Source organism: Panthera leo, chromosome A1 (assembly GCF_018350215.1).
Source record: "Panthera leo isolate Ple1 chromosome A1, P.leo_Ple1_pat1.1, whole genome shotgun sequence".
Lineage (NCBI taxonomy): Eukaryota > Metazoa > Chordata > Mammalia > Carnivora > Felidae > Panthera > Panthera leo.
The window spans coordinates 198,309,692-198,327,146 of NC_056679.1; the positions used below are offsets into that span (position 1 = coordinate 198,309,692).

Consider the following 17,455-nt stretch of genomic DNA (forward strand, 5'->3'; position numbering starts at 1 on the left):
CTTCTGTCTCACCTCCTGTCCTAATCCCTACAGCAAAATGGGGGTGTGGATGTGGTCCAGCTCACACACACCTACCAGTGTTATTCCATCACATACCTTACAGATAATGGCTAGGGAGGAGGGATAAGAAAGGGAGTAGTGCCCTGTGGGACCCAGCTCATTGTCCTTGTGCTCAGTGTGGACAGATGGAGACTGACAATGTCATCTGACAAGTGATTTGCTCCCAAGAAGCATCTCAAGGTACTAGGGGCCCCTTATGAAAGGGATTCATTCTCACTTTCAGGCCCAGCTCCCGAGCTGGCAGCCCGGTGTCCTATTCCTCTGATATGTACCCCTTTTCACCCAATACTGTGCTTTCCCAAATAAAACCAGAGCTCTAAATATGATCTACTCACCCCAGCCAACCCCTGGGTCTTCAGGATTATGTATGATCCATCTTCCAAATCTCTTGGGCTTTGAGTGGGGACAGTCTTGCCCCTGCAGTCCCCCCTCTATGCCATCTCTTCCAATATCCTTATCCTCTTATCCTCTACCCTGGTAGCACAGGAACTGGACAGTGAGCCTAGCACCCCATAACTATCCAGACAGGGACTGAAACCCCCAAACCTATGAGCAGTCCTGTTGATAGCTCCCTCCCTTGACTTCGAGGAGGAGAAGCAACCCAGACCCACCCCTCCCCTTGTTTGGGGAATAAACAGTTCTACATGAGTGGTGCACTTCCACAAAAGGCAACAGCCTTCTCCCTTTCGACCTCATAGTAGGGTATGAGATGGTGGTGCTGGTTCTGCTTCCTGGTTCCTCTTAGGCCCTGTTGAGGGATAGAAGGCTCAACAGCTGTCTTCCTAGCAATTTAGAATGTGGGGTCTTTAGTCCACTTGATCCTCAGCTGTGAGCTTTAGGTCTGTGTTAGTCACCAATACTCAGCAGCTGTTACCCGTGTTTAACATTAATCATCTTTCCCCCCAGCCACACTCTGATCCTTCACTGCCTATCTTGGATGGTGATGTTTCCCTGTAGGGTGATCAGTTCCCCAGGGATAAGGGACCTGTTTCAGTATAAAACCATGATACTCCTTGGCAAATGGGAAAGTTTGGTCACTCTATCTCCTAATTTCCATGACTCCAACCACAACCTGTGAGTAATTCAATTCCTTCTCTATCTTCATTGCTTCTGCTCTGTTAACTAATTATGCTTCCTCTACATCTAACAGCCGTGTATCTATGCCCCCCCTTTTTTCATTCTGCAACTATCTAAACTTCCGCTAGTGATTCTGAACCTTGGTTTCTCATTGGAATCACCAGGACAATTTAGAAACCTCTGACATCTGGATCCCATCTCCAGAGATTCTGATTCAAATGGTTTGGGGTTGGCCCTGAAAATTTACCAGGCGATTATCCTGTCTATTGTCCCACGTGAACTACTACCACTGATGATGATCTTCCCAGCTTAAGTCATCCTTTTCTTATCCGTCCTTCACACTGCAGCCAGAGTTCTCTTTCTAAAACACCAGGCTAATTATGTCACAGCCCTGCTTAAGACTCCCCTGTGGGCCCCCACTGCCTTCAGGCTAAAGCTCAAACTCCTCAGCAAGACAAAAGGGGAGCAGCGCATGGGAGACACAGCAGGAGAGGCAGGCAGGAGCCCAATCATGTAGGACCTCGAACCCTTGGGCTACACTGCTTACACTGCTTCACACCCCCCATGCTCTATGGCAACACCATCTGTTGTTCATTTAAAAACTACTTACTGAGCACCTACTATATGCAAGGCATTAGAGATACACAGGTCATAAAACAATCCTCATCCTTATCCTCCAGAGCTAGTAGACTAGATCGTAAAGTGACCACAGCCACACCCCTCAGCCCAGGTAGAACTGACCATGCCCTTCTTTGTACCTACCTTGTAACCTGAATATGCTTCTACACTAATATCTGTAACCCTTATTAAAGCTCTTTGTTCATATGTATGTGACTTTTAAAAAACCTTTGTGTAAGTGCCTTGAGGTCAATAATTCTAGTGCTTCCATTGTTGTATCTGCAACACCGAATATAGTGCCCAGTACGTAGCAAATGTTCAATCAGCAGTTTCCCAAATGAAAGCCAGGAAGGATGGTGTAGTCTGACTTCCCACATAACTGTGTTAGAGTCCTGAATTCCACTTCCTTCATCCGTTAATAATCCCACAGTTCTATGCTTTCCACAAGAATGAATGAATTCTAAAAGAATTAATCATGTATTCAGAATGGTCTAAGTTAATTTGTCAAACAGGCATTGTGTGTGCCTGGAAGCAGGACTCCTCTCTCACAGGGGAAGTGAAGGGATGACCAACTTATTCTTCATATGGCTCCTAAAAATAAAATAATACCTCAAGTCATCAGTTAAAATCTTAGCAGAGATTAGCTGCATTTTAGTATGGCCTTCTACCAGGATACTGGCACAATCGAACACAATCTGAAGATAAAAAAGGAACAGTACTTTTAATAGTAGAAAGATGTGGTGAAGCTTGTTTTGGTCAGGAGTTGTATCCCCTTACTTGTGTAATTAGGAGGACTAGAAGGAGCCACAGAAAATCTTACGGCTCTGCTAAGCCCCTGATGGAACTTGCACTGGGAATTCCCAGACCCTGCAATCCAGACTGGTGGGACTCAGCCTTGACAGTGCTTCCCAGGAGCAGGGAGAGCCATGCTGTTGCCCTCGTAGCCTCTCCTCCTGAGTTGTCAGTTACTCTGGAATACACTTCATTGTCAGTACCATAGTTTTTATTCAATTCAAACTCCTCAGTGCAAAGAGTGTCCTATTTTCTCCAGGAGTAGGGCATAGAGTACTCTGGGCTGTATACAAACCTCACAGCCTGTAGCTCTAAAGACCCAACTGAGTCTCTCACACGATCTCCAAAGTCTCCTTGACTCACATACTTGTCTCTGGTCCTTCGGGTCATCTGAATCTTGCCAATAATTGGTTAACACCTTTATATGTTTTATTCGCATTTGCATTTTCTCCCAACACTTGATAATTTAAAAACTGCAGCCACACAGTTGGGTACTACCTAGTGTAGTTACTCCTCCCCTAAACTTAGTACCAATATATTCTTTCCCCAGGTTACTGGTTAAGTAGAGAGATCAACTATCCTGGTCGTCCTGGGCCTGAGTGGGTTTTGTACAGAGAACTGAGACGGTTGGTCATCCTGTACCAGGTGTCTGGCCTGTAAGAGCCAAGGAGTAATTCAGCGACTCTAGGTGAAAAACTGGGAGGGAGTAAATGCTACAGAGAAAATGAAAGAAAGGGAAGCAGATGGGCAGAAAGTAAACACAGGGGGGAAATTAAGGCATTTATGGAAGAGGAGAATACAAGAAGAAAACCAAAATAAGATAGAACCCAAGGCAAATGAAACCTCACCAATATAGGAACTAGTTAAAAACATCTGGGAACCACCATAGAGAGAGTAGAGATAGAAACTAAGGACAAGCACTATGCATGCCATGTTGATGAGCAGTGAAGAGAAAGGAAATGAAGAATAAGACTTGTTAAAACGTATCTTTCCATACATAGTTATTTCTTTTCTTTTAGCATGTCCATTCTGGAAAGAACAGTGTACGTCTTTCCCTAGTGTTATATTTAAAACATAGCATTGTGTAACCTTTGAAGAAAATAATAGCAGGACTAAATCACTTAAAATAATTACCTGCATGGAAGCAGTTCTCCCTTATTCTCTCAAAGAGGGTGTTATCTGCTGGAAAATGACCAGATCAGCCTATATTCAGTCTAGCTCCTTAGGATATCTATATTGTTAAGTTAACAAACATTAATCAAGTGTCTAAGTGATCTATAGAGTTCCATTTAAAATTCTAAGCAATGTTATCCTGTTTCAGTGTTTTACTTTTGTGTGTTGTGTGTGTTGGCTCGAGCACTGGGTGATATTTAGTGTCCTTGGCTCCAGGGCACTAAATGCTGAGAGGCACCCAGGCATAGGTGGAGAGCCATTTCCAGTTTGCCCCATCATAAACATCTCTGGGGACAGCAACCAATTACAGATTCGAGGGCACCTCACCCTCCACCTGACTCAGAATCTCTATTGGAGAGACCTGGAAATCCATATAAGAGTGTCGGGTGATTTCTTAAAGCCAGACAAATTTAGAAAACAGTGACTAGGCCCTGCATCCCTTTTCCTTAATTTGTCAATGTGACCCCAACTGCTTTTGGTCAGCCAGAATTTGGTTACAGTCTGGGGACACCTGATAAGCGCCCCCCACTCCCACCTCACCCCACCCCCCAGTCTCTGCAATGCCAGTGAATAAGAACAAAAGAAATTTGTCACTGAATAAGGTTGACAGGTAAGAGAGACAAAGAACTATGCTCAGTCTCCCATCTTAACTAGAAATGTTCCAGATGGGAATATTGTCTCCAAAAACTTATATGCCTTAAATGACTTTTTATTCATTGTACTCAAAAGATTATTCTACAGTTCATTTCTTATAATGACAAAGCTTTTTATCTTGCCATAGGTGTACCTTTGGAAAAATACACTTTTGCATACTAATTCACAGTGCAATGTGAAGTTTTTTTAAGATTTGGCTTCATAAGCAAAAAAATAGACTTGTAGAATTTTAGGAATAACCAAGCAGACCTTAGAAATGGGCAGTGATACTGAGCCACTGATGAAACTTTTTATTGTTTTAATTGTATGTTTTAGTTTCTTTATAAAAGATAAAGTCAGGATGTGTCCAATTAACCTGCGTAGGAAACATGTCCATGGGAATGTTCTCAAAGATACTTATAATACATGAAATAATGGCTCTCATTTACTGATGCCAGACATTGTGAAAGTACCTGACATTTTATAGGGTGACCAACCATCCCAAGCTGCTCAGAATGTCCCAAACTTAGCACTCAAAATCTTGCATCCCAAGAAACTCCTCGGGCCTGGGCAAACCAGGCCTACTGGTCACCCTTACATCTTCATCTCACTTAATCTTCAAAACAACCCTATGTGGTAGGTACTAGAATTATCCCCATTTCACAGACGAGGAAACTGAGGCATTAGGGTGTTTTGCAAACTAACCCAAATTACCAGCCTAGAAAGCTGCAGAATTGGTACTCAAACCCCTGTTTTTTGCTACATTTATTTGCTTTCAGAGTCTACTTTGCTAATTACTCGGGGTTGTTTTTTTTTTTTTTTGCCAGGAAGCTACAATCCTTAGAGGTTCAGTTATTTCTTCCTTGTCCCGGGGATAAAGTTTATTTATGGACTTAGCACCAAAAGAGCTTATTTAGAATTTCGTGGCAAATTAAAAATCAGTTTTATTCCACAAGAAATTAATTGTATCCCATTCAACAGCAACAGAGAATTAAAGCCACACTGAGTTCTCTAAGACGTTGAATGGTGCTTGGAGATCTGGGCTTGAGGAGACAAAACAAGGGCACAGGGAAATTCCACCCTCTTGAAGGGCAGTGTTTCAGGAGAATGGTATGTGCCTGACAGCTGCTTTGAGGAGCATAGCAACGCCAGTGTAGCATTTCACAGAGGGAAGTGATGGTGGCTGTCTCATCCAGTGGAGTCCACCAGGGTAGGGGAAGAAAGGTGATATGCTTTCCCGGCCTGCTGTTCAGCCAAGACAGCACATTTGATTTTCCTCACTAAGAAACTCTGAGCTTAATTGAAGTTCTGGCTGCATCTACAGTTTAAATTGGAAAAATAATTTGCAATGCGCTGAAATTGCAATTTTTCAGAAAATCATTTGGGCTTATTGCATTTTATAGTATCATAACTTCTTAAGATTGTTGGTCCTGTAAGTTCTGATTTCTTTGGAATAACTCAGTAGAGTAGAGATGGGATATGTTCATCAAATGAGTAAGAACACTTGCTTTCTCCCGATATTGTAACATCCTTTCTAGGTACAGCAGGACTTTATTTCAAGACACTATGCCGATCATTTACTAAATGCTACGTTTGTAGAAAAATTTAAACTGTATTTACTGTTTCTTTCCTAATTATTAAACAATTTGTTTTCTGTATTTCTACAGTGAAATATAAAGACTCTAAAATCCCAACTATATAATCACTTCTGACATTTTTAGATTATGCTTTGATTCTTCTCTGCGTATAATAAATTATGGCATATCCATATGACAGAGTACAACACTGCCATGAAAATCATGTCCTAAAAAAAAACATATTGACATGAAAATATGCCCACTGAAATTAAAGGTGGGAATTTTGTGCACCTTTTGTAACTTGCTTCTGTCCTTAATTTTAGTGAGCATTTTTCCACTCCATTCAATATTTTTCTAGATGATTTTTAATGGTAGAATAGAATTTTATACTATGGATAGACTGTAGTTTGCTTAACAAATTGCTTATATTTCCAATACTTCAAATTAAAGAATGCCTGACACATTTTTGTGCAAGGTTTTATCGTATCATTAGAATAGATTCTTTAATTCTTGTTCTATCCCTCTAAAATTATATCAAGAACCTTAATACTACCAACAGAAGGAGAAACAAACCAGGAGCTAATAGGGTTTTTGTTGTTGTTGTTGTTTACAATATTCAGCAACATTGAAAGTCATCCTTTTTGGTCTCAAACATAGAATTAAATTCAAAACGTCATAAGTCTTTTTTAATTCATAAAGTCTCCTATGTTTTCCTGCTTTTTGTTGTTGTCTTCTTGTTTGTTTAAACAGGGCCTTTCTCATGCCACAAGAAGGATATTATAGGTGAAGACATCATTCAGAGTTCTAGAGGGAAACAAAAGGCATACTCAGCTTGGATTTTTTAAAAAACCTATAATAAAGGGATGATTTACAGAGATGTGAGCAGGGCTGGGAAAACAACAAAAATGCTGAGGCACTAAGATGTTATGATTTCTGATAAGAAATACATATTTGGTCTTCATCCCAGTTTCTAGCCCCTAAAACCCTTGGAATTTTCTTAAAGTTGGGTACTTCAGAGGTGTCTTTTGTTATGCTAATGATGACTTTTGGAAAACCCTGAAGTAACCTAAGGATGGGGCTTGTTGCCAGGAGAGCCAACTCTGTGGTTAGTGGACTGGAACTTCCCATCCCACCCAGGAACCTCTAAGTAGCGTAGAGGGGCCAGAGATTGAATTCAGTTCATCCATGACCAATGAGTTAATCAAGCATGCCTATGTAATGAAGCGTCATAAAAACCCAAAAGGATGTGTTCACAGAGTGTCTGGGTTGGTGAACACCTGGAGATTTGGGGAAAGTGGTGCACCTGGCAAGGTCATGGAAGCTCCACACTCTCTCCCTGTATCCAGCCCTGTGCATCCCTTCCATCTGGCTCTTCCTGAATTACATTCTTTTATAATAAACTGGTAATCTACTAAACAAAATGTTTTTCTGAGTTCTGTGAGCCACTGTAGCAAATTAACTGAAACCAGGGAGTGGGTCTTTGGACCCTCTAATCTATGTCCAGTCGGTCAAAAGTATAGGTGAGAACTTGGGTTTGTGATTGGTATCTGAAATGGGGGGAGGAGGGCAGTCTTGTGGGACTGAACACTTGACCTGTGGGATCCGATGCTCTCTCTGGGTAGATAGTATTAGAATTGAGTTGAATTATGGGACACCAAGCTGGTGTCCTAGAATGGCTTGGTGGTATCAGAAAAAAAAAAAACCCACACATTAAAATTGGTGTACAATTGTAGGCACCCAGAGACCAGTAATGGTGGGAAGCCATTACCCTATTGAGCCTGAAGGAATATAGGGAAGGCAGACAGAACTACTTGCTCAATTTGGGCTAGAGCAGGGGGCGGGGGGGAAGGGGGCCGCTCATCACAGCTGTACATCAGAGGGAGGCAGCCTCTGCCAGAACCTGGAACCAAAGCAGAAAGAGTCAGAGAAAAAAATGCCCCAATCTCTCTGTCATTCTACATGCTGCTGTCTTGCTTGTGCCTTCCATTGGGTGAATCCAACCTGAAATCAGAGGGCAGTCCCCTGGGGCACAGAACAGGGCTGAGGCGAAATAACTGTTCATCCACAATTTTAAACCCTCCTAATATTATTCAAGAATGAAGCAGTGTGATACAGACTGAGATTTTTCCATGTACAGACCCTTGCAAAAATAACAAGTTGCCTTGGGAAGAGAAAGAAACCCAGAAGGTAAACTGTGGAAAACAATAAAGAGAAGCACACGAATTCATAAAAAAATTTTTTAGTACTGAGATTTTAACAATCGATAGTTAAAGGTAGAACTAAAATTAACAATGGCAGCAAGATGGGGAAGGGGATTCAGTGGGTTGTAAGGACACAAATATTCTTCCAACACCCAGGAGAAGGATAGAAACATTAAATTATTTTTTTAAGTGTTTATTTATTTTGAGAGAGAGAGAGAGCACAAGCAGGGGAGAGGCAAAGAGAGAGGGAGAGAGGGAATCCCAAGCAAGCTCCACCCTGTCATTGCAGAGCCCGACATGGGGCTCTAGCCAAAGGAACTGTGAGATTATGACCTGAGCCAAAACCAAGAGTCAGACTCTTAACCAACTGAGGCACCCAGGCACCCCCAAAAATATTAAATAATTTAAAATGTCTGTTTTTATGCTTTTATTATTTTCCTTCAAACATGTATACTAACCTATAAATTTTCTAACAATGTTTACATTTTAACACCTTAAAGGTGAAGAGAAAAAAACAAGGATATAAGCTTAGAAAACTTGATAATCCAAAGACAGAAAAGGAAAAAAAAAAATCAAAGGGAAATCATGATAAATACACACAGTAAGAAATACATCTAAATATTTCATGCAGTAAGAACTGAGCTCAATTCATTTATTAGATTATCAGATTATATTTTAAAAATCAAGCTACATGCTACTGCTTCTAAGAAACTTAAAACAAAGGTACATTGAATATGTAATAAAAAAGATGTCGTGCAAAGCATGAAACAAAAAATGATATTATCAGGCAAAACAATTTAATGGTAAAAGCATTACATGGAGATAGAATGGGCCTACATAATAATATAAGATATAATCCAATTGAGAGAAATCACAAATGTATAATCACATGACAACATAACCTGGAAATATACAAAAGAAAAAATGGACCAAAATTTTTTTTAATTTTAAACTGTCCTTTCATACTGAAGGATTTTTAAACGCCAATCTGTGTGTTTCTATTTGCCACAAACAACCAAAAAAAGGAAGGACAGGTGAACCAACAAAATTGCAAGTACATATATATGTGTGTGTGTGTACATATACATATACATATATATATACACACACTCCAAATAGAAAATTTGTATATAAATATACACTCTATAAATTATTTTCACATATATATGGTACATTTTTAAAAATAATTATGCATCAGGTCATGAAAAAAATCTCAACAAATTACAAAGAATGGGATCAAAGAATAGAGACCATTTTGTCTTACTGCAATAGATTTTCCTTGTATTTGTCCTTGAAGTTAGAAGACATTAATACACAGGATTTTAAAAGTATATTACGTATATACATGCATGCTCTTGTGTATTAAACAATGCTGAGGAAATGTAGAAGAAAACATTTACTTAGCAGCATATATTACTTAGCAGCATATATTTTTCAAATTTAAAATACTGTCTCATATTTTGGGGAGGACATCTGGCTAACTCAGTTGCTAAGACAGAGTTATTTTCAACATGTAATATGTGAGCTGTAAATTAGCATACCAAACCAACATTTTAATTCTTTTTTCCAACTAATTATTTGAGAATCTCTGAAGAAACAGTAGTAAACTAGTTACAAATATTTTTGTTAAGCTTGAGGAAATGATTTGAGGTGTTTTGATTTTTTTCCACTGATGTTGTATACCATTTGTGGGTTCTTTTTAATGTTTATTTATTTTTGAGACAGAAAGACAGAGCGTGAGTGGGGGAGGGGCAGAGAGAGAGGGAGACACAGAATCCGAAGTAAGTTCCAGGCTCTGAGCTGTCAGCACAGAGCCCGACGCAGGGCTTGAGCCCAGGAACCAAGAGATCATGACCTGAGCCAAAGTCGGACGTTTAACCGGCTGAGCCACCCATACCATTTTTGTTTTTTAAAATCACAATGACCACTGACAGCAATTCTCAGATCATCACCAGTAGGTGAGAAGTTAAGGCAAGGGCACATTCGGGATTCCAGTGCGGTTCGGACTCAGGGAGGTCAATGGGAACTAAAGTCTTCAATGACTTCTGGGCTTCCAGGATAAGAGATGACAGCTTAAAACAAAAACAAAACTTTGATCCACAATCTACAGGAAAAGAAAAATCCTGGAGAAGTTTAAGAGAACTGATTTTTACACTTAAGCAAGTAAAAAATTATATAAAAATATAAGATGATATTAGAGTCCCTAAATTTTGAAAGCAGTCTGGGGTACATAGGCAATATGCTATAGGCCTGTGTGATTTGCCTGGCTCCCCCTTCCTGCAGTTCTAGATTTGGGGTCCCGGTGGATACAAACCCTGTGTGCCTTTCCATCTGCCTTCTCTTTTCTGAGGGTGTCACCTGCCTCCCAGACCATGGTGCTGCCACCAGAGCCATTGCCAAGTCTCCCAAGGTGACTGGAAGCCAAGTTGAAACCCCAAGCCTGTGTTTCTCACCCGGAGTGAGCCCTGACCATGCTAGGTCATCCTTCTGCTCCCAGCATGGATAAAATGTCACACCGTGGGGCATGGGGTCTGGTTTTCTGAGCAGCCGCTAAGGGATTGGGCGATGTACCCCAGAAGTGCAGGAGAGTCTACACCCTGTGAGCTAAAGGGGAAACAGGAAATAGTAGGGACTGGGGCAAGCAAATTCCCTCTTCTTTCTTTCCTGTAGATTGCTTTAAGATTTTATTTCTTCCCAAAGATCTTCGGGAGAAGTTCTAGGTACTAAACCAACATCCTTGCCAAGAGCCTGCTGAGTCTCTTCATAGCTCATTGTGAAGTGGGGGCCAGCATGGCAACACATCACCTCACGTTGCTTCCCTTTTTTCTTTTCCATGCCTCTTTCCCCTCTAACTTCTCACTTTTACCAGTCTGGGTGTGCCCTTCCCAAATAGAGTGCCAGCACTTCATTCCTCGTCTCAGGCTGTATTTTGTAGGACAGGTTTTTCTAAGAGAGCTATAACAAGAGTATTCACTTTACAGGAGTCCTGGATACTTTTCTCCTTGCCCCCAGGAGTCACTCTCCACCTTTTTCCCACCCTGCCCTCTGCCCTGGGAGGCTGTTGAACTATATCAACAGGGTGCCCACACCTTCTGGTTATCACTTAAGTCCCAATAGGGTGCCATGGTGGGAGATTAGAGGGAGAAAGTATTTATTCTTCTAGCACCTGAGAGAGGTCACCTGGGGCTGGTTGTGTCCGTCATATGAAAGTCACAGCTGGTGGTCTTCTCCATCTGACTTTCTTGATCTCTGAGACAAGCTTCCTCCTGCCATTCCTTTGGACCCAGGGGATATAACAGCTCCACCCTGCTACCCTCAGGTTATACCCTATCCCTTGAAACTCTTCTTCACCCTGCCCACTCCTTTGGAACGTGTCTCTTTATAAGTAAATCACTCCAATTTGAATGATTTCAGTTTTGACATTGTTACCTGTTTCCTGTTGGGACCAGTAGTGAAAAGGAATGGTTAAATTAGAATACTGTTTTTCTTTGTTGGAATAGTGCATAGCCATTACAAATCGGTTAATGTTTGGTAGTAAAAGCAAGTGATGCACTTAAAAAAAAAATCACTTAAGAAGTCAAACAGTAATGGGACACCTGGGTAGCTCAGTCAATCCCTCAGTGTAGGTTTGGTATTCTCTGTCTTTCTCCCTCTCTCTCTGCCTCTCCGCAGCTCTCATGCACCTGCTTGCTCATTGTCTCTCTCTCTCTCTCTCTCAAAATAAACTTTTTAAAAAAAGGAAGAAGTCAAGCAGTCAGAGTTCTGGCAGGAATCAGAATTCCATCACTTGAAAGGACTTTAATGAAGAGACCATTTATGGGAAAGTGGACAAGTAAAGAGAAGCAGTAGGGGATGGTGAAGCACCCAGGACAAGAAAGGCAGAAAACATTGCCACCCCAAATGCTGAAGGGACAAAAGGAAGAAACTGTTAAGACTCCTGAGCCCAGCACAAGTGGGAGCCCTGGAGGAGTGGCCACCTCTCCAGAGGTGTAATCATCGAGGGACACAGGCCTGCCAACACCTCATCTGTGGCAGGTTGACAGAAGGATATGCCCTGCCCTTTTTCCCCTCCTACCCACTAATCTTCTGTCACTGGCTCACTGTCAGCACTCCCATTGGCTGAACCTAGTTGAAACAAGAATGATGTGGCCCATCGGGGTCAGCCTGCTTGGGCTCAGAGTGGGGCCGACGAAGGCAAAGGATGGGTTTGGTTGGCACAAAGTGAGGCAGGCAACAGACAGTAAACAGGACTACTGGGATATCAAACTCCATGGAAATATAATCTTGTGAAAAGCAATACATGTATTTATACGTAGGGGAAGACTGAACTAGAAATTTCACGTAACAACTTCATGATAGTAAAAGAGTAAGAAATATTTTTTATTTGTTATAGTGTTTCGTATATTTTTCAAATCAAAAAAATTGGCTGCATAATACTTTAAAATTTATCTTAGAAACAAATAAAGACTAATTGGAGGATGTGATTATTTTAGTATTCATTTTTAAAGGAAAAGTTTCTCTCAGTGGCTCCTCGTGGTAAGATTTTTACTTCCCGAATTTTCCCAGAAGTAGGACCTCATCTAGAGTAAGGTTAAGGCCAAATGAGAGGGGTTTTTTGTTGGTTGGTTGGTTGTTTTCTCAAAGCACTAGTTGGTTTTCACACCATCCTGCCAAACATTGGGAAAGAATAATCTAATGTGGGACAAATGGTATCCCAGCTCTAATCATATTAGTAGATGTAATCCCAATAACTACGATTATCTTTGTAACGTAGCAGAGCTGGTCCGTGATAGTCACTTTGTCAAACAAAATTTCTTAGAGTTAGATGCACAAACCTCGGTGGATAAACATTAACATACAGCTTCATAATTATTTCAGTTTAATTATATTGTAAACAAATGTCTCTGATCACATTTGTTTTCAAAACTACTTTTAGAACTGTTTGATTTCTTTTTCTATTGCTCCGTATCTCTCCTGTTTTCACCAGAACTACACGCCATGCACCATGCACTGACAGGGGTGCTGTCAGTGGCCTGAGTCTGCCCTGGCTCTTTCCACACCCAGCCTCTTCTATTCCCAGAGCCGTGCACAGACTCCCCGGCAGCACACGGTGGGTGCAGGGTAAAGGCGGCTACTTCCTCCCGAGAAATATTTAGCGTGTACAGAATGAGATAGCAAATGTTTGGAATGACCCAGAGACCAGCTGTTGATGGCAGTATTCCTACTAAAGCAAATCCTGAACCTCCAACGTCTCAGCCCTTCCTTTCAGCTGAAGCAGCACTCGGCAGTGCACTGTAGAAACTTAGCCCCCTGTGCGAGCCCAGGCCTGGGAACCTCCCCGACCTGCCAGGCTATTTAAAGCCGAGGATTATGCAGAGAGAGCAGATGCAGTACATTTTGCCATCTTCTGAAATCTAAACTTTTAAACAGCATCAAAGAACACAGATTAAAACTCTTTAATTCAGTAACTGTACTTTTAAAAGTGGTTTCTCATTACGAACTTATAAGGGTAGGAGTCAACACATATCTTTGTACAATCGCATAAATATCCACAGAACATATGCTGTTGTCAAAAATACATTCAAATAGGATTCAGTTCATCTTTTTAAAAATGGGGTACATATTTAGAGCTTTTTAAAAATAAAATTCATATCTGAACATTCCAATATTATGTTTAAGGCAGTGACAGCTGTAGTGAATCATAAATATATTTCAGATCCAATTTCGAAGTACTGTATTTTAACCTTCACACTCTATATTTACAAAGTTCCACTTCAATTAAAATTCACGGAAAAGAAGAGCTTGTCAAGTGAAGGGAATCACAGCTTTTTTTTAGCAATATAAAGAGTCTTCATAAAATGGATAAGATATCAGTATGGTTCTTTTGCCATCAATTATTACAAAAGCAGATTCTGTGGCATTGTTGGAGTAACAAGGAAATAATTCCGAGTCTTCACTAGTCTGAAACCCACCTCCTAAACTGTCACTGTTTCGGGTGTAAGAATAGCATCGCTTTGAACGGTAGGAACATTTAACAATTTTCCTCTCTGAGGGAGAACAACAAAAACAACCTCAACATACCAGGAACTATGTCTCTACTTTTAATCTTCACAAAAACCATTTCAAATGTGGTTAATACAAACATTCCCTGTGGTACCATTGGCTGAACTCTAATCTTCCTGGAGCCGTGAGAACAGGAATTGATGTCAATTAGTCCCAACTGGATCCTTTACTTCCACCACCAGAATTCCATCGTGACAGAGGATGGCAGACAAATCTTTGGTCTCAATGCCATCTGGCAGCTTATACTGACGGGTGAAGCTTCTTGAGATAAAACCATGCTCATCCATTCTGGTTCCGTGCTGAGCCTTGATCAGCAGCCAGCCTTCGAAGGTCTGAATGATGATATCCTCGGGGAGGAACTGGACCACGTCCAGCAGGATCTGGAAGCGGGACTTGCCTTCTTGGGTCGGCATCTCCACCATTGAATCCACCCGAGGAGCCTGGGCCGCCCTGGCTTTGCTCACGTCCACCGTGGTTGGCCCCGGCAGCGCGTATAAAGCATGATCCAGCCTGCAGTCTTCCAAACCTCGCGCTTCAAACTCCTCCTCGTAGCGCACCGGAGTCTCTATGAGGTGCCTCAAGATGATTTTTGCCATGGTCGGAGTCAAAGCCAGCATTGAACCGCTTCGCTTCGGTCTATGTGCCGTCAGGAGCAAACCCTCGCAGTTGCCTACTGACTGGATTATCAGTCGCAACGGCTCTTCGCTTGGAACCCTGCGCAGACGCAACTACTTAATTAGGCCTGCATCCTACCGCCGCACACCCACTCTTGTCTTTTCACACGCGCTGACAATGAACGGCTATTTATAGGGTATGGTTCAAAGTTGCATTTAGCACACGGCCGGCTGAAGCTGCCCAGGCAAGGATCGCGCTTACACTCTCAGCTATCCTTGGCAAATGTGTCTGCTTTGCTTACCTCAAGAGAAAAGGGGAATTAGAATCAGAAACAGCATTTACAGAATTTCTGAGTGTCTGTCCTTGTGAACTGCAGTGATCTAAGGGACTGTGACTTCTTACCATAGTCCAGAGATGTGTACTCATAATATGAGCTAAGACTTCTGTCTCCCTTGTCTCCAAGTGCAAAGCTGGGAGGGATGAATGTAGCTATAGTTGACTAGGAATTAAGATACACAGACACATATTCAAATTTCAGACATTCACCAAACTCTCAGCCCTCTGTCCTACACATTTTCTTTCCTTTCATCTTTTTCATCACTTGTCCTGAAGGGACATCTGAGCCAAGTCATCTGGGTTTATTATATTTGACTCATCAAAAATGAGATCAGTCGACTAAGTTAGATAATGATGTCAAACCTCAGATGGGGGTTGAGTGGGGCATAGAATGAGGAACTTAGTAATGAAAATAAAGCCACAGGGGAGAGGAAAATGTTAAAGCGTTGAACTAGTTGATAGTTAGGCCCAGAAAGCTGAGGATGAATCTAGTTGTAGCTCTGCTATTAAAGTGGCAAAAATAAATGACCCATAATTTCTTAACTATCACACCCTTTATATTCAACTTATATTGAAAAAGAATGAGGCAACTTTTTACCCACTGCTGGAGAAGGATCTCCAAAATGTGCTAAGTAAAAACAGCATATGATATGCTACTATTTATGGGGTTTTGCTTTTGTTTTTGTTTTTTGTATAAGTAGGTATTTGCTTATATAAATAGAATCTCTCTAAAAGATATGTGGCTGAAGCCGGGCTACCGCATGCAATGGTGACAGTGATTGGGAGGAAGGGGCTGGAGGGAGATTGGCTTTTCACTATGAACACATTTGTGCTTTTTATTCTAACAGTGTGTTTAACGTACAAATGCACAAGAAGGCTTAAAATATAGAAAACTTCCACTCCACGGAGGTTAGTATTTTCTAGATCAGGTAGACTCAGGAATAACTTTCCTTAAAAATCATATCCATTTTCTGGGGGGCCTGGGTGGCTCAGTCAGTTAAATGTCCGATTTCGGCTCAGGTCATGATCTCATGGCTCGTGGGTTCGAGCTCTGTGCTGACAGCTCGGAGCCTGGAGCCTGCCTCGGAGTCTATGTCTCCCTCTCTCTCTGCCCCTTCCCCGCTCGCACTCTGTCTCTCTGTCTTTTTGTCTCTGTCTCTGTCTCTCTCTCTCTCTCGAAAATAAATAACGTTAAAATAAATCACATCCATTTTCTTAGAATGAAAGAAAGATGTTTAAAAAATGAAACTTCAGAAAACAGGAGGGAATGATCTCCCTTAGCTCCTTTTTATTACTCTGAAAACCTCCACAGACATTTTGGTGGGTACTTAAGAACATGCCCTAATAATGCTGTGCACACTCAGCTTTTTTCACCTGCACTTTACAGGTTGGTGGCCCTGGAGGGAAAAATGTACTCTTTTAGATATGTCAACATCCTCTGACTCATAAAATATTGAGAGGTGTTTTCATCAGTGCTGCTCTGAGAGGTAAGAATTGAGCTCATTGCCCGTGGCAGGAAATAGACAAGATAATAAGGATTTGGCTTTAAAGTACTAGACATAGTCATGGCAAAATTGAGAAAAAGGTACAGAGATTTTTCATATAATCCCTGCCCGCATACATGCACAGCCTCCCCCATTGTCAGCATCCCCCACCAGAGAGGTACATTTGTTACAACTGGTGAATCCACATTGACACATCAGGATCACCCAAAGTCCACAGTGGACATTAGGGTTTGCTCTTGGTGTGGTACATTCTATGCATTTAGAAAAATGTGTAATGGCATGTATCCACTTTATGGTATCATACAGAGTAGCTTCAACTGCCCTAAAAATCTTCTGTGCTCTACCTGTTCATCCCTCCCTCCCCCAACCTTGCTCTAAAAAACTGCTGTAAAAAAAGAAAGCCTATTTAAAAAATTAAAACTGAACATCTTAAAACTAAAACTGCCTAAAAAATAAACTCTTAAAAGAATTCTGTTAGGGTGGTCAGAGAAAATGTATCCAATTAATCTTACAGTTTCTTGCCTCCAGGGACCTCTAAAATAGGCAAGGAGGACCGGATGTGAGTGGTATTTCCACGTGGGATTGTGTGAGTTGCCTGGGTTAGGCATGAGCATCTGATGCGACATCCAAGACTTCTCCCAGCATTTTCCAAAAACTGCCCTTTGACCCTGCCCACCCCAGAACTGCCCCCCTCCTCCTCATCAACTACCTTGGCCCTTTCTCCCTCTGGAGAATCTACCAGGCTTCCAAACTGGTTTTTCTGCCCCAACTCTTGCCCTACTGTCTCTCGGCCATGGGGTTTTTG

The 17,455-nt window shown here is 41.5% G+C and overlaps 1 protein-coding gene across 1 annotated transcript; it reads right to left on the reverse strand.

Annotated features, from left to right (window-relative positions):
* Positions 1 to 13,619: 13,619 nt before the first annotated feature.
* On the reverse strand, positions 13,620 to 15,006 carry HSPB3 (heat shock protein family B (small) member 3). The gene has a single exon (XM_042950037.1). The coding sequence runs from the start codon at positions 14,809 to 14,811 to the stop codon at positions 14,338 to 14,340; it is 474 nt and encodes a 157-aa protein (XP_042805971.1). The 5' UTR covers positions 14,812 to 15,006; the 3' UTR covers positions 13,620 to 14,337.
* Between the last annotated feature and the right edge of the window lie 2,449 nt (positions 15,007 to 17,455).

Excerpts from the sequence above, each read along its gene's own strand:
- HSPB3 (XM_042950037.1), bottom strand. The coding sequence starts at position 14,811 with ATGCTGGCTTTGACTCCGACCATGGCAAAAATCATCTTGAGGCACCTC.